Source organism: Lygodium microphyllum, chromosome 3 (genome assembly GCF_053477565.2).
Source record: "Lygodium microphyllum isolate KBCC chromosome 3, Lygodium_microphyllum_v1.1.10, whole genome shotgun sequence".
NCBI classification, from domain to species: Eukaryota; Viridiplantae; Streptophyta; class Polypodiopsida; order Schizaeales; family Lygodiaceae; genus Lygodium; species Lygodium microphyllum.
The window spans coordinates 4,326,490-4,349,214 of NC_141137.1; the positions used below are offsets into that span (position 1 = coordinate 4,326,490).

General features: G+C 40.4%; 1 protein-coding gene across 3 annotated transcripts; it reads right to left on the bottom strand.

Annotated features, from left to right (window-relative positions):
• Positions 1-242: 242 nt before the first annotated feature.
• Positions 243-3,923, bottom strand: LOC148038021 (catalase-3). Of its 3 annotated transcripts, none has more exons than XM_087668046.1 (9): positions 3,750-3,923; positions 3,398-3,460; positions 3,212-3,308; positions 2,391-2,668; positions 1,438-2,214; positions 1,245-1,334; positions 952-1,019; positions 750-843; positions 243-630 (listed from the first exon to the last, which is right to left on the bottom strand). In XM_087668046.1, exons 2-9 carry the CDS (start codon positions 3,410-3,412, stop codon positions 571-573), a joined length of 1,479 nt encoding a protein of 492 aa, XP_087524172.1. In that variant the 5' UTR covers positions 3,413-3,460; positions 3,750-3,923; the 3' UTR covers positions 243-570. The 3 variants fall into 3 exon arrangements, with proteins under 3 accessions (XP_087524172.1, XP_087524182.1, XP_087524190.1); XM_087668056.1 differs by lacking the exon at positions 3,750-3,923 and adding an exon at positions 3,629-3,741; XM_087668064.1 differs by lacking the exon at positions 3,750-3,923 and adding an exon at positions 3,625-3,648.
• Positions 3,924-22,725: the final 18,802 nt, after the last annotated feature.

The following is a 22,725-nucleotide window of genomic DNA, read 5'->3' on the forward strand; positions in this document are numbered from 1 at the left end:
ACTGAAAAATCCACAGCGAGATAGAAAAATTTCCATATAATCTTGATGAAAAAGTGTCCACAAAAAACATTGTAACGACAGTGGCTTAAAGCCACTGGAAAACACACACAGAAACCCACTTAGTGAAAAATGACAATAGGCAAGTTCAACCATAGCTGACCATCCAGACATTCATTGAGGCTGCTTACAGCCTTAAACAGGTACACACTAGATTATTACTGCACATATCAGGAGGGTGAAAGGGAAAAGAAAGAGAGAAATCGTGCCAAAATCTAAGTAGAACAGAAGCTAAGAAAACAGAGTGTCAAGAGAAGTTACTTCTTACTATTGACATGTCCTATTTCTCTGTAGACCCCCTTCAAAGAGTGTCGAAAGTACAAAAGTACAAAATTTGTATTTCTACATAGCCTAATAGATTGGCAATACAGACTACCACACTAGGAAGACTGTCAACCATGATTCTTTTCAGGTCACAGCAACACTTTCCAACTAAAGCAGGGACACAATGGTCCTTAGCACAGCACATTCTAAACAGCAAGTCCCTCCAAGAACACACTCAATTCCACAAATCTACATTTTGGCCTTGGTGTTCAATCCTGCCGCAATTTTCTGCCCCAAAGACCTGTCGGCCTGCAAAAACCCACACAAACATTGAGAATGTTCACATTTACATGACCTCGAAGATGTACTAATCATCAAAGGCAGCAAAGAAGTAAATAATTGCATCTGCTGAGACAGACTACACATACTTGAGTCCAGTATGACAGCCATATGTTGCGGATTTCATGAGTCACCCTGGCATCAGAGAGGGCATCCACCCACATATTGACAAAGCGTTCCTGTCTGGTGTATCAAAAGAAGAGAGAATCACAGGTCATAACCCATTTTAACCACAACAATCCAAAATTTCATCTACCTGAAAGAGAGAAGTGTGAAGGCAGTTTGATGTACCTGTCTGGTGACCACGATCTATATCTTGCTCCAGGTTGAGAGAAGTTGTTTTCTTTCTCAATCATAACCTTAAGCAAGTGAAACAGAACTATGAGCGGAATGCAACATGGAAGACATCAGGACTCCTCAATTAAGCAGGGAACATATATGTTTTTCTTTGTTTAAAGCCACTAGTCTTAGGTCAATAGATTATGCGTGCATTCTTGTCTGCAAAATACAACTTGAGAGAAACATATTGCACAGTTATGCTTTCATGCGGCTGGCAGTGTGGAATCTGTAAGTTAAGGCCATACCTTCTCACGACGCCCTGTCAGCACATTCGAAGGAATAGGTACTCTTTCCGAGTGTCGTACTGGATCAAAGCGAGATGGGAAGTAGTTGACCTACTCAAAAACAATGTGCATCAGCAAACGCACTACATGTTTTCTAACCAGCCTGTTTAATGATATAGTCACAAGCACAATGACGGCACAAGGGCATATATACCTCCTCGTCCCTGTGCATAAAGTTCATGAAGCCCTCGTGGTGATTGTTGTGGTGCGCACACTTTGGTGCATTCACAGGTAGCATAAGGTAATTGGGTCCCAGCCTGTGCCTTTGAGTATCTGCATATGAGAATATCCTGGTCTGCAACAGTTTGTCATCAGTGTAGTACACACCAGGCACTACAAGAGCTGGACAGAAGGCAAGCATTTCATTCTCTGCAAAGAAGTTATCAATGTTTTTGTTCAAAACCATCCGCCCCACAGGCTGAAGAGGGAACAAGTCTTCTGGCCATGTCTTTGTCACATCCAAAGGGTCAAAGTCGAACCGATCTTCATCAGCTGGGTCCATTGTCTGAATGTACAGCTTCCATTCCGGATAGTTACCCTCAGCTATTGAATCATTAAGGTCCTTAGTAGCATGGCTGTGATTCGATCCTCCAACAACAACTGCCTCATCTCCGATCAAACACTTGATACCACAAGTAGGTTTCCAATGGAACTTTACATAAGTTGCCTTGCCTGCTTTATTGACAAGTGTGAATGTGTGCACACCAAAGCCCTCCATATGCCGATAATTCAAAGGAATACCCAAGTCATCAAACAAGAAAGTGAACATATGTAGACTCTCAGGGTGGTGAGAAAAGAAGTCAAGAATCCGCCACATCTCTTGGATGTGAGTCTTAGGGTTCGGCTTCAAGGCATGGACCATGTCTGGAAATTTCATCCCATCCCGAACAAAGAACACCGGAAAGTTGTTGCCAACCATGTCAAAGTTTCCCTGTGAATGCAGGGACATGCTTCAGTCACTCAGCCTCATGTAGACAATCCAGAAACCCAGAAATTACACTTACAATTGATTGAAGAAATGAAAAGCCTCCACATGTTCAGTAAAATTTGTGCACACTACATAATGTAACCTTTTCTAAAGACCTATATCCGACTTTAAGAACTTACTTCTCTAGTGTAGAATTTCACAGCAAAACCTCTAGGGTCCCTTAGAGTCTCAGGACTGCCCCGCTCATGAATCACAGTTGAAAACCTGACAATTAATGGTGTCTGCACACCAGGAGCACGTAGGAAATCTGCACATGTGAGGTGTGAAATATCATGAGTCACTTCAAAGAAGCCCTTTGCGCTGGCACCTCTGGCATGGACAACACGTTCAGGAATCCTCTCGCGGTCAAACTGTGCAAGCTTCTCAACCAGGTGATAGTCCTCCAGAAGAATAGGACCTGAAAATGAAACACTTCAATTATCCTGTTTAATCGGAATAATGCAGTGGCGCATAGACAACGAGTCCCATCCCTATATAATTGCAATTAAAACTGATTGCACTCTGGAAAATTGCAGGAAAAACTCCGGATTACTCGTGCAGTCAAAATGTTACGATGCAGTGTCGGGCTATTAACTTGCTCGATTGCATAAAAAACCCATAACATAGTATCATTGATGCAGCTTAATAACTTAGCCAATGGTGCTACAAACTCTGTGCCTATGTTTAACCTTCAGATATTGCAATTTTGGCTCAAGGTCTCGGTAGCTGGTCTCTAGTTCTCCTATGGTGCTGATGTTCGAGTTATCCTGTGGTGCTACTGTACCTATGTTTAACAGTCAGATATTGCAGTTTCTACTTGAATGAAATGTCTTGATAGTTGTTGTTTCGTGATGTATTTATCAAGATTGCAAAGTTGCGACGAGGCATCTGCAGTTAAAAGCCTGACAATTTTAAATTCATCCTGTTTACAATGGAGAATTGCGAAAGCCACTTGCTTTACCTCTGGCGCCGACAGTCAAGGATGAATTGTTGTTCCATACTGGAGCACCGGAGTTTGTGGTGAAGAAGGGAGAGTTGTAAGCACTGGACGGGCGGAACTGCACAAGCACATACAGGGCACAACCTCAAAACCCACAAATCAAGTGCATCAATCGTGATGGATGGCAACAACCGGATAGCACCATACCTTGTAGGGGTCCATGGTTACAATGCTGTGACAGATTGGAATGTCGCACGCTGGCAGTTGCACCTGTATAATTTGCATGAAGCAGATGAATCAACAGATACAATTGCAAGAAAACCAACAAACAAGACATGTTAAGAGACTAGCTAGACACAAGCCGGATCAAATTGCAGCACTAACGAATGTGAACACAAAGGCTTCATCAGAAAGGAGGTAGATGATTGATAGACCTACGGTTAGTATTTGCAGGTGAGTAAACAATATCGGGCACGGGACAGACAGACACAGAGAGGGGGACAGGAGAGAAACATCGCGTTCTGCAGTACAGATTGAGAAGAAGAAGAAGAAAGCACACCTGGAGATTGAACTGATATGAGGCGGTTCGTCTCTCTCTCTCTCCTTTCTTCTTCTCTTGGGGAGGTTGCGGGTGTGTCCAGCGCGTGCCAAGTTCTCTGCAGAGTCAGGAGTCCTGTTGCTTTTTTAAGAAGGAGAGATCGCCCTTTGCAGAATTGTCGTGGCTGCCAGTTTTTTTAGCGAAAATTCAAATCGGACAATATATTTTCGTGGAGGCGAGCGAGGCGATAAGGCCTTGTGTGGCGTGTTCACCGTTTTGGCTACCAAATAACAGGAAAAAATCCGACCCTTTAAGCGCCCCCCCCCCCCCCCCCAAAAAAAAAAAAAAAAAAAAAAAAACTAGTTTCCTTCCATGTGGCCTGCCCTTTTAAAGTCCGACTTTTAGGCGGAGTGTTTTTAACCTTAATTTCTTTTTGCGGTGGAGGTTCCTTTTTTCACGGAATATTCTCCTTATTTCTATTCCATTTTCAGGATTTGGAGTGTGGCCTTTGAATCCAGTTTAGGCTGGGTTCACACTAGGCGGTGGAAGGGAGAAAAGGCTGACAAAATTATAGGTGGCAAAGTTCTGTTGGCTGCTAGAAATTCCGCAAGGCAACTCCCTTGGGCGACCCCTTGGGCTATAAGACAAAATAGCTCACCCGTACTCGGATTTGAACTCATGCACAACCAATGAGGTACCTTACTTTCCTGGAGTAACCACGCCATCTCACCAAGAACTTCGGCTGCCACCTCCATCATGTGAATTAAGACCCGGACGGCATAACAAATTGCATCTTCTGCTGCCGAGCTCATCTGAACCTGGCCATAGTGCCGGACCGTATATATGACACGCTGCCCATTAAGTGCCAAGGTCATGCTCTAAAAAGGAGAGAGAACAAAACGGTCCGCCAAGAGAGGAGAGAGTGTGTCACATGCATTTACTACTCTACTTCTCTGATCATCTGTCAACACATCGCATTCACTAGGGTAAAGGGGCCAATAGGTTGTCATGAAAAAATCTTGTTGGAGGTAGCATCAATTGAGGTTCTAATGCTCTGCGTGGATGCACCTGTGAAGCGGCGTCTCGGGAAAAAAATTGTGCCACAAAATTACAAATTCAATGCAGAAGAAATGAAAAGCCACAAGACACACAGGAAACACACCCGTAGGTCCGAATATTTTAAGCAGAGGACCAAAAACGTAATACAAATTGAACTCATGTCATGAACAGTGCTCACATAAAACCGTCTTTTAGTGTATTTTTTCCAAGCAAGATTCTCAGAAAATCGATTGAAATTGAAGCTTTTCTGGATGAAAACTGGCTAATTTTTTAGCATTTTAGTTATAAAACTGGCTATTTCCCTTCCCAAAACTGGCTAGGGTTAAGCCTACTCCTTTTTTCCATTGGATGCGAAAAAAGTTTTTTGTGAGCACTGGTCATGAAGCCAAACGCTTGATACATCAGGAAAACTGTGCCACCACTCACAAGGACGTGTGCAAATGTTATAGCCCTTTAAAGTTTTGTTTTCGGGAATCGTCAACTCATTGGGCCCCATACCCTACAGGAAGTCAATGTGGCACCCTCATTTTTAGAGGGGCTACATCGATTGGGCAAAGTACAAGATACTAGTTAGTGGGCCCAAAAGGTCATGATAGTCAAGTCATGCTTCCATGCCTACATTTTCTTGGAGTTTATAGACTCACTTAGGTTGATTGACCTAGGCATGTCCCGACTCTTAGAGCCCCCCACGTGTTGGTTTATAACATGACTTCAAACTTTGAGACAAGTGAAGAGCCACATCCACATGTGCATATTGGTCTTCATCAAAGCTACTTTACTATCATTTGTGAAATAGACAAGTCCCTCATTGATAGAAAATTCTTGATACTTGACTTTGAGTTTAGGGTCTTGGTCCTTTTCCAAAATCCCCTTCATCATCTTCAGGTATCCTGGGTCATGGCTAGATTCTTCCTTTGCTAATTCAAGGATAGGGTTGCTAAGCATTGACACCATGGTTGCCAATGATTCTGTCATCGAGGGTTCCTCCATAATAAGAGAGTTGAGGAACGCTTTGCGACTTAAGGCATTGGCGACTACATTCTCTTTGCTAGGTCAATACCTGATCTCAAAGTCATATTCTTGCAGGACCTCAATCCAATGATGTTGCCTCATATTGAGGTCAGTTTAGGTGAAGATCCATTTAAGGCTCTTATGGTCTGTGACCAAAGAGAACTTGTTGCCAAGCAAATAGTGTCGCCAAAGCTTAAGCATGAATAAATGCTAGTAGCTCCAGGTCATAGGTAGCATAATTCCTTTCATGGGTTTTTAGCTTCCTCAAAGAATATGCTATAGGATGACCTTCTTGCATTAGTACACAACCTAGTGCAAGTGAACTAGCATGCTCAAGTCAGGGAGTTTCAGAATCGGTGTTATCGCTAAGCTATGCTTGAGTTGATCAAAACTTGATTGTTTAGTGGGTGTCCACACTATGGCAACCTGCTTTTTCAGCAAGTTGTGAGGGGTGCTGCGATTAAGGCATAGTCCTTAATGAAAATCTTGTACCAACCTGTTAATCCAAGAAAGCTATGCACTTCTTTAATAGTAGTTGGTGGAGACCACTCTTGGACATCCTTAACCTTTGTAGGATCTACAAAGATTCCTTCATTCGACAATAAATCCAAGGTATTCAATCTACCTCTTGAGGAAGGCACACTTTTTCTTCTTAGCATAGAGCTTATGAGCCCTCATGGTCTCAAGGATGATGCAGACTTGGGATTCGTGGTCCTCCTCTTCCTTGGAATAAACCAAGGTATCATCAAAGAAGACAAGCACAAAATCATCAAGATATAGTCTAAAAATATCCTGCATTAGCCTATTAAAGGTGGCACAGGCATTAGTTAGTCCAAAAGACATTACTGTGAATTCGAAATGACCATATCTTGTGTTGAATGCCGTCTTAGAAATATCCTCTTCTTTGACGTGTATCTGGTAGTATCTTGACCTCAAATCGATCTTGGAGAAGATTTTTGCTCCTTGCAATCGATCAAGTAACTCATCTATCCTTGGAATAGGATATTTATTTTTGATAGTTACTTGGTTCAGCCCTCTATAGTCGATGCAAAGGCGAAGTGTACCATCCTTTTTCTTTTGGAACAAGACTGGAGCCCCCTAAGGAGAACTGCTGGGGTGTATGTACCCTTGGTCCAATAACTGTTTGAGTTGTTCCTTGAACTCAATAGCTTCAGGAATGGATATCTTGTAGGGTCTTTTTACAACTGGTGCAGCTCTTGGTATTAGCTTAATCTCATGATCCACTTCCCTAGGCTGTGGTAATTCAGTCAATTCTTCTGGGAACACATCCGCATACTCCTTTAGCCACGATGGTTCTTCAATGGAGTCATCTACATGTTCCGACTTGTACTGCTTGATCGAATAGATGGGTAATCCTTTCCTTATTCCTTGAACTATTCGTGTTGCCTTAGCTAGCCGGATCTTTGGTGTTAGTATCATTGGGAATTAGCCAATCCATCCCGAGTAGGCATTCATGGACTCTTAGACTCATTACCCTGAACTTAACAGATGTGGGCTCGTTTCTGAGTAGAAATTCCACCTTAGAAGTTTGTCTAGTGCAAGTGATTTCTTGCCCATTTGCTAGTTCGACAAGCAGAGTGGGTGCAACTACAGTGGCTATTCCTAACCTTCTTGCACAAGCTCATGAAATGAGATAATGAGTGCTGCCACAGTCAATCAGGGTCTTGAATTTCTTACCTTGGTAATTTGATGGTGTTTGGATCACCAAGAATTGGCATTTCGGGCCCTTTTTATGGAGAGTGGCATGAATGAATGCCCTCTCAATCTCAGCTTCCATGGATGGGTCTTCCTCTTCGTTGATTTCTTTAGTGGAGATATTGGAAGTTTTTGCCCTTTCCATTACTGCATGACCGCGGCCACGGGTAGCTCTGGCTTAGCCATTTAATTTTCCTTGGCGACGATCTCTGCCAAGTTTGGGACATTCCCTTTTGAAGTGTCCAAGTTCATTACAATGAAAACATCACATGCTTTGATCACTTCTTTGAGTGGGGACAAAGTCACTGATTGTATTTGCCCTCAGCTTCTTTCGTTGGCCTTGACTCTGTCCTTGTGCCCTTTTGAATTGAGCTTTCAACATTCCTGGATTTTGGTCTTTGTGAGACCAAGGTCTATTATTCATGGGCTTCGGCTAGTGGACTTCTTAGGCAACAGGTCCTGCTCTTATCAATGCATCTTGCAAATTCGAAGGATGCATTGATTCTAACCGAGTATTCATTGATGGGTTCAGACCATCATAGAATTTTGAGATTTGTTGGAAAATGCTCATGGTCAGAGCGTATTTCAACAAAGAGACAAATCTCAAGTAGTACGCCTCCAGATATAGGCCCAACTGTTTCAACTTGAAGAACTCATTCATCTTCCGAGTTTTGTATGCGGGTGGCATGTACCTTCCCTGCACTGCTTCCTTTAGTTTATCCCAAGTTATTGTGCTTTCAGTGGTGTGGCTGCTTGGTCTTTACACCATTGCTTCCACCAGAGCCTAGCCTTGCCGGTAAGCTTGAGCTTTGCAATCATAGCCTGGTTCACAGGTGTTGTTTCTGCTGCACTAAAGTAATTCTCCATAGATTCAATGAGGATTCAATCCATACCTCAGCATCAGCTTCAACAGACTTCCCTTTTCCATCAAATTTTGGTGGTTTAATCTGTTTGAGAAGAAACTTCTTCTCTTGTGCCTCCGATGGGCTTAGTGCAGAAACAAGACTCTGGTTCTGCACTTGGGGTTGTATTTGGTTTTCAATTAAAATTTCCGTGTTAAGATTACATTTACACAACTCTTCACAACTTATTTCAATGCATGGATTATTTTTTTCATCAATACTATGCAGCAACTCAAATAAACTTAAAATTCTTAATTATCCATAAAGAAGCATAAGCCTCAAGTACAATTATTCGGGAATAGATAGAGATTGGCTGTGTTGCTTTTCTTTTCAGGGGATACATCAACGCTAGGTTAATAATTCCCTATTGGATTCAGCTGCAGGGACAGAATAGTAATATGGATTGGAAGAATAGATTCTCAGGAAGTAGTAAGTCATGGGAAGTTCAGGAAGTCCCCATTTTTGATAGCCATGATGTTCGTTTCTCCCCATTACTTTAATTCTGTATGCTGGAACCTCGTCAAAGATATGGCGATTCTGTTCTACTCGTCGGCATCCGATGTGTAGGATGGGAGTTACACGAGCCTCATGGAAGATGAATAACTTGATAATATTCAGGTCTTCCAATCATTTTAGCCTCTTCAGATTGTTTTGAAGGTAGGCGAGTCGATTGGCATCTATGTAGCAATATCATGCGCTCCAAGTCCAATGCCTTTCCACATGCAATGGTGAAGGGTTGTCGAGTCAATCTAGGATCCCCATCATGTCGGATCGACTTGAAGAGTTCATAGCCGTCTTGAACATGATGTGAAATATGAGGAACTAGCTCCATGCCTCGTAAGTCTAGAAGTGGCAACAATCCACAAGTGAGTGAAGAGAAAAAAATTATTTCCTAGTAAAAACATCGCTTCACTCTCCCTGATTTATTCCTATCCAAATTGTTTTATTCATTGGTTTGGCTACGATACCAATTGTAACATGCCCGTCTAACAGTTGTCTAAGCACGCTTTTAGCGGTCCATCAAGAAATGAATCTAAGTGTCGCTACGGCACTCCCATGGAATATTCTGAGGTTTGTCGCCTAGGGTTTTCCGAGCCCACCTCGCAACAAAATGTTCACGGCCGAGCCCACTAGGATTGCTGGGTTCCTAGTGGCCAAGGTCTCCTAACAGCATTCTAGCGTTGGATCCTAGACATCCTACTTTACGCAGAGATACTCAAGCCGAAGAAGATCCATGCCGCACTTGGTTCAAAGAGAATGGGAAACAAGAGAGATGCACCGCTCAACCTCTTTACCCGCAAGGCATAGTCCCATTACGATCCCCCAAAACAGCATGAATCGGGTTCTAGCTTACTATTGTCTAAAAATTGTACGGTTGTAGAACCTTTGTGAGAAGCCTCCCAATCTTCTGGAACCACCCTTCCGTAGGACGGAGCCATTGGGGCTTTCGCCCACCCGCTTCCCTCAATAGGCGTCCTTTAGTTATTTAATTAGGTCCTATCACATTTACGTGTGACATTTAAAATTAGCTTCCTTAATTAAGCCCTTTAGGGAATAGGGTTCGTTCACGTAACTTACCGCACTGACATGAAAACAGCTCAACAAGTTCCTCGGAAGCAAACTTTATATTAGCATTTTAACTGAAATACAATTCTTGTCTAAAAGGACGTTCCCTGCAATCCATGAGGATGCATCTTATTTCCTCCAAGTTTCCACTCTTGTACTAGTAATAGGGCCTCAAGAATCTATCGCGAGTCACGTAGATCATTTGAGTAGGACCCGGAGGAGGCAGGGAATTTATAGCTAGAGCCCCCCCTGGCATCCAAGAGACCTCTCGTGGCAGATTCGGTCCACGTTCCTATCATGGTTATTTAGAACCCCCTTGGCTAGGGTTGGTGGCTAGTTGGGGGTAGCTTGGCGCGCCCTCCATGAATTCGACCTGATTCATTATTCAAATTTATTTTGTGAGCTTGGATCATACGTTCCTTTCACATACATTGAGTCTAGGTTTACAAGCATAAACAACAATGAAGGCGAGTGCTCAAGACATTTGCTAAGGTGGAGTTCCCATGTTTAAATGCTTAGCGATGCCCTTCTTGGGTCTTTCTTGACTTAGTGTCAATTTCCTTTATCCTTTGAGAGATAGAGAATACTGTCTTTCCGACCTCACTCCTATGTAATAGGAGTGAGCAATTATGCTATTGGATTTACATCTGATAGATTTTGGATGGTAACTTTCCTAAGTTGCTAACCTTTGGTTCTTATCTTAAGGTCCAGGTCTTACATGTTTCAAACAAGGATTTCAATTGGTCAATTAGTAACCATTTTCCCACCTTAGAATTTTATTGGGGTTCTAAGTTTACCCTAGGGTTTCCTTCCCTCAAGATAGCAGGAACTTTTGTTCATTCCTCTCACAAGTCAAGCGTAACCTAAGCCCATTTAGCATCCTTAAATAGTTGCGAGCATCGAATGTAATGTGGCGAATAGTCGTTCTTCTTGTGGATACGACATTCGAGTTTTCTTGTGTTAGCTTTGAGATACATCATATTTTGAAAATGATATTCCCAAGAGTGTTTTGGATCCTTCGCTCTAGCAATTGGGGTAGAGACGAAAGAGCATCTTGACTTTAAGTCAAAATATGGATGTAAGGGCAACTTGACCTTTTTGTGATCAGAATCCTAGGTGAGTCGAATTAAATCTTAGCCTCACTCGTCATGTAGGATTTTTTTTTCTGGCCCTTGCAATTCAGCTTAGCACTTCACATGCGCATCTTTAATCTACCTTTTTAGATGCATCCCTATTATGTGGTGCAATTGAGGCTATTCATGATGCCATGCAAATCTAGATGCAAGTCTTTCCTGAGTTGTCGATACGATGTAGAATCCCCATTCATAAAAATTCCTTCTAATGCATTTATGCAATTCATAAGGCATGACCTAATTATTTAAATGCGAGTGTACATGAGTTCATTGTAAATGCGAGTTACTACACTCCAATGGTCTACGGGATGCAATTGACCTATATGGGATATTTATGTACACCAGCAATCTATGATGCATTTGCCAAAGTTCGAACCCAATACTTGACTTAATTATTGCAACAACCTGTAGATGGCTTATCTATTCATGACAATTCATGGTTATTAAGCCCTTTCAACTATCTTTTTCAAGTTATGCAAGTTAGCGATGCGAGATATGACTTCTTCCTAATGATGTCCATGCTTAAATATTTGATTTCAATTACTAGACATGGTAGCGGTACCTGGTTTTGGAGTGTCGAGTTAGCATTCATGCCTAATAATCCATTTGTGTTGATGGTGGCCTCTTTGCCTGATCCTTCTTCCGTAGTCGCAACTTTTTTAGTTACTTGGGAGAGTTTACGCTTTGGGGCCATTTCGGAGCTGGAATGCGACCTTCACTTCTCACGAAGGACTCCTTGGTGCCGAGTTCCCTATGCCTTGTCTTGACTTTCGCAGTCTCCTTGTCAATTAGAGGCAGTCCGATGGAGAGGTTATGGGAATCGCGATGGGGAGAGAGGGTACTCGAGCCTTCGCCCAAGAAAGGAATTTGTTCTCGAGCCTCTTATCTCTCTCTCTCTCTCCCTTTCTCTCTACGTTTCCCCTTCCCTCTCCCTCTATCTTCCCCCCCCTCTCTCTCTCTCTCTCTCTCTCTCTCTCCGTCTCAAGTCTGGCAGTAGGGGCTTCTTAAGGGGGGGAGGGAATTATATAAGGGAGAAGTGGATATTAAGGTGCATGGGAAATATTGCTATGATAGGGTTGTGTCATGGCTCGACTGCGTGTTGAGTGCTTGAGGTTCTAAGCACGAAAAAATTTGGGAGCCTTCAATAGTGATGGATGCATGCATTATCTCCCTCTTTACCTTCGTTGAGTGCGCGTTTAGCTTCCTGTTATCATCACGATCTTCTCCTTCACCTAATAATTACGGCTCCCTTCCCTTGTCACATCCACGTGCCATCATCACGGCCGTCTTTTAGCTGCAGCCCCCAACCCCCCGGTCGTCATCTTCTTTGCCGCCATGCCAACTCCTTTTTCCTCACCTATGTCGACTCCAGTTCATCCCCCCCTCCCTCCACCAGCTGGCAGCGCTGACAATGGGGGTGATAAAAAAAAATCGTTTTGATTCGTTAATAATAAAAAAAGGGGGGGAAGGTCCTTATAATGGGGAGGGGATGTAATTAATGGCGATGGGTTGTTACAAGCACTCTAGCTTCCTTGACTAAGATTTCTCAATAATGTAGTACCCAACATCCCATTTCATGAAGTTATTGAACATGTAAATTAATTAAACCATTTTTTGCATGCAAGAATTTGGTAGTTCCACCACTTTGGCAAATGTACTAGTAAGTGAAACTTACTCCCACACCTTATTTCTCATATACTTTGTGAGAAGCATATAGTGGAATAGCAAGAGGTTACTTCAAAGTGGAAACAAGGGTGTGTAAAGAGCTTCAATCAAATTATACTAGCCAACTCTATTCAAGCATGAGTGTCAATGAACAAAAGTTTGGATAATAAAAGATTAAACGAAGTCAATTGCAATCATTATCTTGACAATGACTTGAGAAGAAGGGCATACACTTCATTGGCCCTATTAGCACAATGGCTCAATATACATAGGCATGATATACCATTGGCATCCCTAACTATCTTACCAAATGGGTTGTGGCAAGTGCTCAAGGGGTCGCTCATAAATATGTGATTGTATTGCATGGGTTTCATAGAAGGGAATATTAAAATACTTTTTAAAGATAATTTTTACACGCAAAAGGATATCATTTAATAGGGGTATTCATGGGTTAAATAGAAAAATGTTACTTTTCATTCATGAAAAATTTCACTAGTAAGAGACTTTTAAATTGGGGCTTGAATGTAAATGATAGTAAGGGTTTACATACAATAAATGTAATGTGCCTACCAAATGCTCCCTTGGTGGCACAATTTCAGTAGCGCATCAAGAGACAAGCCTGGGTGACACCATCCAGAAATCCCTTGGAATATCATGGACTTTGTTTCCTACGATTGCTTAAGTCTATCTCGCAAGGGAAGCTCCCCCCCATTGGATTGACCTAAAAATAAGACTCCTAAACTATAGTAAGGTCACCTAATGGCCGCAGGTAGCTACTTATGCAAATTAGCCTAACACTTGGTTCAAAGAGGGTGAGAAATGAGGGGGAGATAATATGTCGACTCCTCTACCCATGAGGCGAAGTCCCCACCCCCTAAAATGACATAAGGTCAAGCTCTATAATATTTCCTAGGATAGTCATTGCCCAGCTCTTTCCTAAACATCCTAAGTATAATGCTTCTAAATGAAAACTCTCGGCTCACTGAGACCACCCTACAATTGAAGGGAGGTGAGCCCTAAAGTGAAGCACATGAGTGGAAGTAAGAGCTATGGTGGAAGGAGCAAGAGCAAGAAAGAGAGAGACCCAAAAATGTTGAAACTCCAACAATCACAATCTGCGACCAGCCTTCCCTTTATTCAAATGCCACTGAAAGAATAAAGAATGAAGTGACAATGATGGGTGCTCACCACCTACAATGTATGGGTGTGCGGGTATACGGGTACTGTCAGTGTAACAAATACATGGGTGGCTAGGCACATGCGCCTTTACCCCCATACTATGCAGTAGCATACCACTCAGAAGGTAAACTCTTTGTAAGAAGATCTACTGGATTATCATCCATATGAATCTTGGCAAGTTCAATGCAGTTGACTCTTCATATCAAAGGTTTCATATAACATTTTCTTTAGAGTGTCCACATCCATGACCGAGTTCCCACCAATCAACATGCTATCCACATAAAGAATCACGATCATAAGGCTACCATCCCTAGCCTTCCTAGTGTGTAGGCAGTGAAATCAGTCTCACTTCTAGTGCACCCCTAAGACTGCATAAAAGCATTGAACTTATGATACCATTCCCTAGGAGTATGTTTCAAACCATGTAAGCACTTATGGAGCCTACACACCAACCACTCCTTGACTTTCACAACAAACCCCTTAGGCTACTAGATATAAATATCCTCTTGTGAGTTCCCTTGCAAAAGAAATCAATCTTTACATCCATCTAAAGAAATTATGTATCCTCTCTAGCAACTGACTATACAAAGGGTGGTCATCTTGAAAATTGGTGACAATATCTTAGCAAAGTCAATACTCTTCTCTTGCTCAAATCCTTTGACTACCAATCTTTCCTTATACTTAGGCAATGCATCAAATGGAGATACCTTCAACTTGTAGACCCACTTGCATGGCAATGCATTTTCCCCTTAGGCGAATAGACAAACTCCCAGGTATCATTCTTCTCCAAAGTACCCATTTCTGTCTACATAGCCCTCTTTTAGTTATGATTGTCATTCCTAGTCATAGCATTTACATAATAGGAAGGCTTACCACAATCTATGACCATGACATAGTCTAGAGATAGAGTGTATTTATCTGGTAGTCTAGAAACCTTTGTAGACTTGCATAAAATTGGTTCAACAGGAGCCCCTAGCTGTCCAACTTGTCTATCACGTAAGACATGAGCTTGTCCACCATCTTATGTCGCTCCACCTTAGAATCCATAGGTTATCCAAGTATTGTATCATGTGGAACAAGTTATAAAATTTGCTCATATGTTGGTTGCCTATCTTCCTAAAACACCATTTTGTAGATCTCAATCATTTTGATAGATTGCTTATGCAACTTATTCTCATCAAATATGAAATCATGGTTTCGTACTACCCTTCCAGCATCCACAAGCAATAGCCCATTTCACTAGATTCTCCATAGCCAAGAAAAATGCATTTTTAAAACTTAGGATCAACCTTACTCCTCTTGTCCCTAGGTAATGTATAAATGTCTCACATCCAAAAACATGCAAGCGATCATAACTAGGTCTCTTGCCAGACCATAATTCCTTTGGTATCTTACCATCCAATGGCTTGCTAGGAGACTTGTTGATCAAATGTATTTTTTTGACTTAAGATCAAGCTTACTCCTCTTATTCCTAGGTAATACATAAATGCCTCACAACCAAAAACATGCAAGTGATCATAACTAGGTCTCTTGTTAAACCATAACTCCTTTGGTATCTTGCCATCTAATGGCTTGTTAGGAGACTTGATGATCAAATGTATTGTTGTCTTTATAGCTTAAGTCAAATCCATTAATGAGACTAGCATTAGAGAGCATACTACGGACCCTTTCTTGAATGGTTTTATCCATTTTCTCAACCACACCATTTTGAGCAGGATTCTCAAGAGTTGTTAACTCTCTCTTTATGCCATGGCGGTTTGCACAAAAGTTCATAAAGCATGAGAGGTGTAATCTCCACCATTATCAATCCTCAAACACTTAAGCTTTTTGCATGACCAATTATGATGCATCAAAGTATGATGCTCCTCCTAAAGAAGCCATGGGCATTGTCCCACACAAGTCAGTATAAACCAAATAAAGGCATTTTAATGTTCTACTCCCACTACCTCTCTTATGTGACATTTTTGTTTGCTTTTCAAAGAGACAATGCTCACAAAAGCTAAGACTGAAAAATTTAGACAATAAAGATTTTTCAAACAGTACATAGCTTTCACTTTGGTGACAGATATATACCCTAAATGGTGATGCCATAAAGAAATAGATGGTTGTTCAATGTTAACTACAACCTGATCTTCAATACCAAAATTTGCAATGGATATAAAGTACCATATTTCAACCCTTTTGCCACAACAAGAGATCACTTGCAAATATTTTAGACATGATTACCAAAGACCACTCTATAAACACAATCATCAAGCTACCTTATACTGATCAAATTTTTTGTCAAGTCTAAAACATGATGTACATTCCACAAGATAACAGAGGAAACATTTTGGCAGTGGCAATTGTATGTAACATAAAATGGTACTCTAGAATGCATAAGTTTTGAGAGATGCCATCATTCATGGCAACCAAGAATGTATCACCAAAAGAGATTATATAAACAAAATATTACCATCATTGCTACCATATGCATTAATCTTCTCGATCTTTGCCTTGCTTTTCTCTTTGCCATCATCCTCATTTGCCTTCTTGCTTGTTTGCTTATTCTTCCATTTAAAGCTATATCCTTTTTTATGCATACATTTTGTTACAAAGTAGCATTCTACATCTCGTGACTTGCTTCTTTACTTGCCTTTCTTATAAGAGTTCCCCCTAGCATTTGATCTTCCTCTCGTCTTAAGTACATTGGAGCTCTTTAACCCTATATTGTTCTCTTTGTTGAGCTCCTTGATGAGCAAACTACTCTCAACATTAGCACTCATAAGACCACGTGCACGGTGTGCAGAGTTACTAATGACAATCCTAAAAGCATCCCAACTCTTAAGCAAGATGACTAACAAAAATGCAACCTTCACTAAATCATGAAAGTCAATCTTCTGAGATGTTAGTTGGCTACAAATATTGTTGAGCTCATTGAGGTGATTAGACATCGATGCCCCCCCCCCCCCCATGCGGAGATTAATTAGTTTTTTGAGCCAATAGATATATGAGGCAACACTTTCTTTTTCATAGATGCCACTAAGATTTTTCCATAAACCATATGCACCTATTGTGTCTTTCACATTAAAATACAAGGAATTTGAGAGTGCTAAAATAAAATTGGAGCATGACAACCCATCCAATTCCTCTCATACATCTATATCCATGTCTTCATGCTTAATCCCGCTACATTTGATCTGCTTTACCTGCTTCTTATGGACTAACACATTGTATATTTGCTCTTTCTAATATGAAAAGTTTGTTCCATTAGGATTTTCAATATTGAACAATTCATTCTCTAAACTTGATGAAGCAACCATAATGACAAAAGTATGTATGCACACCAAAAGAAATAAGTTATATCCAATTGCAAGCTTAAAATAGCCAACAAACTGTTGTGCACTAGAAAGACAAGCAACGACTATCCAAATGTCAAACCAACATAAAATTGATGTAGAAATGATATTTTAGCATTGCCATAGCCATATGAAGTTTTTGTAAGTTAGCCAAAGTATTCTAGCTATGTTTTGAGCATAAATAGCCACATAGGATATTAGGTACATAGAAATTGCCTTCTAGATTAGCAACATTGTCCACACACATTGTGAGTTTCACAAATCATCAAGTCTCTCTCTGTTTCCTTTTCTTTGTTTAATAGTCCATAGACATTGTGAGCTTCGTAAACAATCAAGTCTCTTTCTCTTTCCTTTTCTCTGCTTTACAGACACAAGTAGAGCCTTTGGTTAAGGCCACAACTTGAGCTTTCTACTTAAACCCTTTGATTGCAACAAGCATGCCCCTTGCTTCCAAGAAACAAGCTGTCCCCTTACTTAAGCAAGCCTTATGGTTACATACATCAAAACCATGTACCAAGATCTTTTCCCAACCATCCAAAGGTAAGTTGTTCTGCTTCAATCCCAGCCAACAATGGTTGCCCAAATTAATGCTAAAATGGACTATTGTTACCCCCAATCAAGCCTCAATGGTTAAAGAACTTGCTTGACTTAGACCTAGACTTGGTGATGAGAATAATACCTCTATCAATGTGTGGACAGCAAGCATCAATGTCAAAGCAGAAGCTTGAATCCTTGACATTCAAAACAAAGCTTCATTCCTTGTACTCCTCATTTCGAGCACGACCTCCCACAAATAACAAACACTAATCTAATATTAGTTGAGAAGGAATCAATAGTGGGATGTGAGGTAGAAACTATGGAGTGTAAGAGAGTTGAGAGGGAGAAGAACACAAGAGATTTATGTGGTTACAAAATGAATGACACCCTTATTCTTTGTTATCTTCACTTGTATAAGATTGTACAATGTGTGTGCATACAACGGCTATTCACTTGAGCATTGGCCATTGGCCTAAAACCCACCAAAAAAGGGGAAAAGCATGTCGCACTCTGTCTTCCTTGTCTTTGCCAAACATCTATATAGACCTTTCCGTTTAGGTAAAATGTAACCGTGGATGACTAAAAAAAAGATAATGAGCTTTAGCTACAATATATATAATTAATTTTATTTTAAAAGATTTTTTAAAAAAGCTCACCTTTTCTTTATTAAATCATAGAGATGGTCATATGTTCGATAGTGGGATTTGAGAAAATTAACCTAAGATGATTAGAAAAGGCATGTAAAAGTGTTATTTTGGCTTTAAAAATGGTATTGGCTCAAAATTGGCTAAATAAAATGCTTACCAACCTCAAAATCAATATTGGAACAGTCTATTTTTAGGAATGTAACACAAGAAAGAGAAAGGGCAGTTTCATGCATGACATGATTAAAAAATTATTTAAAAGCCTTGTTTCATGGTTGTGATGCGACTGCTTTTGTATTTTGAATGTAATGATTATCTTATCTTAGAGATATACATTTGTAATAGTTAGAAAGAAAAGAGGTTTGGTGGTTTAGATTGTTGGGATTCCCACACCAAGGCACCTTAGCATCTTGTGGGTGCTAAAAAATCTCGCCTTGTAGGGTGAGGGTCAAGGGTTCTATGGTCTTGCAAGAGCTAGGTGTCTTAGTTTTTTATCACTTAAGTGCTTGATAGGGAAAATACTTGAATGATGCATGTCCCCATTATGTAGGAGGGCACTAGAGGGTTAGGGAAGCTTAGCAAGGCTCTAAGGTCACAAATTTTCTACGATCGCAAAAGGAGTGTGATCACATATGACCTGACCTTGTGGGGTTGGAAAGTCCCATCTTAAGCAAGATAGTTGTCTTCTCTTATGTGAGAGATTGATTTTGTTCCACTCTTGTGGGAGTGATGGTTTCGTATAATTTTTATGATTTAGTGTTTTTTGAATCATTTTTTATGTGTTGAATTTTGTGGTGTTAATGATTCCAATGTGATGGATTAATAAAAGAAAATTGCTTCTATGTGTTTAAATTGTGTTGTAGCCTATCTTGTTTAATTAGATAAGTAAAGCAAACCCATCGAGGAAAATGGAAGGCCTTGGTCCTGATGATCAATTGCATACGGTTGGGTGGCATGGTAAGTCATGAGACTTTTCTAATCACTAGATAGGGATACTAGAATGTGACCCCCCACATTTGGTAAGATCGAATTGGCTTAGCATAATTTTAGGGAACCAAAGTGCAATTGAGTAGTACATGTCCTAATGGCCATGGAATTTTAAAAGGGAGCTCCACTCACTTTGAACCAAGAGTGGTGTTAGCACACTTTCACCTTTGATTGGTTGTGAAGTGACTTTTCTTGGGTGGACATTATAGGGGTGACTATGCCACACTTCTGTAGTGAAGTAGAGTGAGAATTCTTATACCCAGTTAAGATTGTTGTTTCCCGAGGGAAGACTAGACAGTGATGCATGTGGACTTGAGTTCTAATCAACTACTATAGGACTTCTCTATAAAACTTACTATTTTTCGAGAGGAGATTGTATGGTTATGCACATGGACTCGAGTTTTGATTGACTAGTACTAGAGGACTCCTTTAGGTTTATAGAGGAGGCACCTCACACATGATATCAAAAATATGTGTTAATGATAGAAGAATGATGAATAAAAGGAATTAATTAAAACAACAACACCTATTTGGATTTAACCTTTACTAATCGCATGCACTAATCTCACTAGAATACGCCATGACCAAAAAGAAAATGGAGATGAGGAGGCTATTTGGATGAGACAAATCTTCCCATTAATGTATCATGTGGGGCCTAGGCTTGGATGACTATTCCTACCATGAAGCTATGTTTGAGATTATGGAGAAGATGTTCATCCCTCTAATTGTTTTGTAACCCTATCAAGATGTGTGGTATATGAGTAACTTTGGGTCACAAAATCAATCGCATATGGGAATTTGTGTAGGCTGGAACGTTCTACTCCAATATGAGCTATGGAGAAATTGCTTAGTAAAACAACTCAAGCTAGTTATTAGTATTTACTTATTGTATGTTGCATACGAGGAACAATTACTTGATATTGGTAATGAATCGATATCTGGGTTTGTTAATGACAAGTATTATAGACAATACTATGTGAAAGAGTGGCTATAGTGCTAAGAATATCCATATTTGGAATAGATCCTGGGCTTATCCCTAAGTGCCCGAGAAATATGTTATTTGTCACACTTGATAGAAACTATCAACTTATGAGGATGTAGATCCTAATTGATTCTATAGAGAAAGGATTCATGAATTGATGTTTTGAATGATTATAATGCAATCATAGGTTGATAATTTTTGTAAACCATATTACATTAATAAAGGAAAACCTTACTATTTTGTGCAAACTTAAGAGATGTACCTATGCTTATATGACATGGTAATTTTGATAGGTAAGTGATGAGGTATATCATATATGATTGATCTTTGAGATTACTTATGTGACTATTTGTTGATCACTTGTATTGGATCTTTGAGAGAACATCATGACTATCCTAGAGAAGACATCTCTTTGGACTTGTTTGAGTTTACAAAGATGCTTTAATTGGAGGGTTGATCCTTCTATTTGGATGCAAGATTATATGAAGATGCAAAAACTCATCTTAAACCATTGAAATGGCTTGATGAGCTTAAACTAATTGGACTCTATAAGTATGATACCCTCTAGAGAGATAAATAAATATATATAAATGGATAATTTTTATTGAATAACAAGTGGGTTTATGATTAGTATGCCAATGTTATCCCACCCAATAAGATTGCTCTTTGAGTGAATTAAGTCTAAGGACTATGAACTTTTTGAGTAACTTGATCTTTCTAGATGTTATCAATTTCAAGAAACTAAGCTTGATCCACCTATCTTCATAATGAAAGAACTTGTTGAAATATGCTCTGGAACTCTTGTACTTCTCTATGATTAATAAATATATATTTTCTAATGGTTGCACTATGATCCTACAGGGTATTGATCATGTCTATCATCGATCTACGGTATTTAAATTTGTGTATTAGATTACTTGTCAAAAAGAGTTGAAAGGTGAGAAGGATCGAAGCTTGCTTGGAAGAGCCATGGTGGGAGAGCAAGAGCAAGAAAGAGAGAGACCAAATGGGAACTCCAACTGTCACAATGTGTGACTAGGTCTTCCTTTATTCAAACTGCCACTAAAAGAATAAAGAATAAAGTGACAGTGACGCGGGTGCCTGCCACCTGCAGTGTGCAGTGGCGGGTACTGTTAGTGTAGTAATACACAGGCGGCTAGGCAGAGGCGCCTTTACCTCCAACAACCTCCCACTTAAAAGTCAAATCTGCCCTAGTGAGGAGTGAAGACAAAAAGAAAAGACAGTACAATGTACACATGTACTAGAACAGGATGAGGAAAAACATCATCTCATCCAATGCCCATCAATCTCTTGAGGAAGGAAAAGTGCTCAGTAGTGAGGCTTTTCCACGAGTAGTTCACTATATGTATACCGTCTATATCACATGCATTCAATGCCTATTTATAAATATCCTTATCTGTGAAATTTTTCTTAATAAAACATAACCCTTTTCTATTCAATTTGTAAGTAACCCCTTTATATGGGACCCTTCTGTATGTAAAAAAATGTGTAAAAATTGTATTTTAAAAATCCCTTATGTTGAACCCACGTGATACATACATATATTTATGACTGACCTCCTTGAGGGCTTTTCGTGAGTAGACCTGTAGGATTTTTGTCAGTGGAGATCTTGACAAGGTCAATAGACTTGTCCTCCACGACCCCACGTATGAAGTGATACCTCACCTCAATGTGTTTCGTCTTTGCATGGAAGATCGGATTCTTGGCTAGTTGAATAGCACTCATAGAATCCGAATGCAGCGTAGGTATAGAATCAATCCCAAGGTCATGAACCAAACGGCCCAACCATATGGCCTCTTTGCAAGCCTCAATGGTGGCTGCAATATACTCGACCTCAATGGTAGAGAGAGCCGTACACTTCTGAACCTTGGACATCCAAGAGACAACACCTCCTACTATCTGCATGTCCTACATAATCCAAATTTGTGTACCCCACAACTCCAATATCCTGGATGCCATAGCAAATACACATATCTGCTGTGCCTTTCAGGTATCGCATGATACCCTTCATGGCATCCCAATGTTTCTTGCCAGGTGTAGCCATATAGCATGCCACAACACCAACTGCAAAGGAAATATCTGGACGAGTGGCTATCATGTTATACATCAAATTGCCCACGACTAATGCATAAGGGATCTTGGCCATCTTATCCGTCTGCTCATCTGTTTATGGACAATCGGCCTGTGAGACCTTCACATAAGAAGGTAATGGACAGCCAATAGGCTTCACGTCTTACATACAGAAATGCTCAAGGAC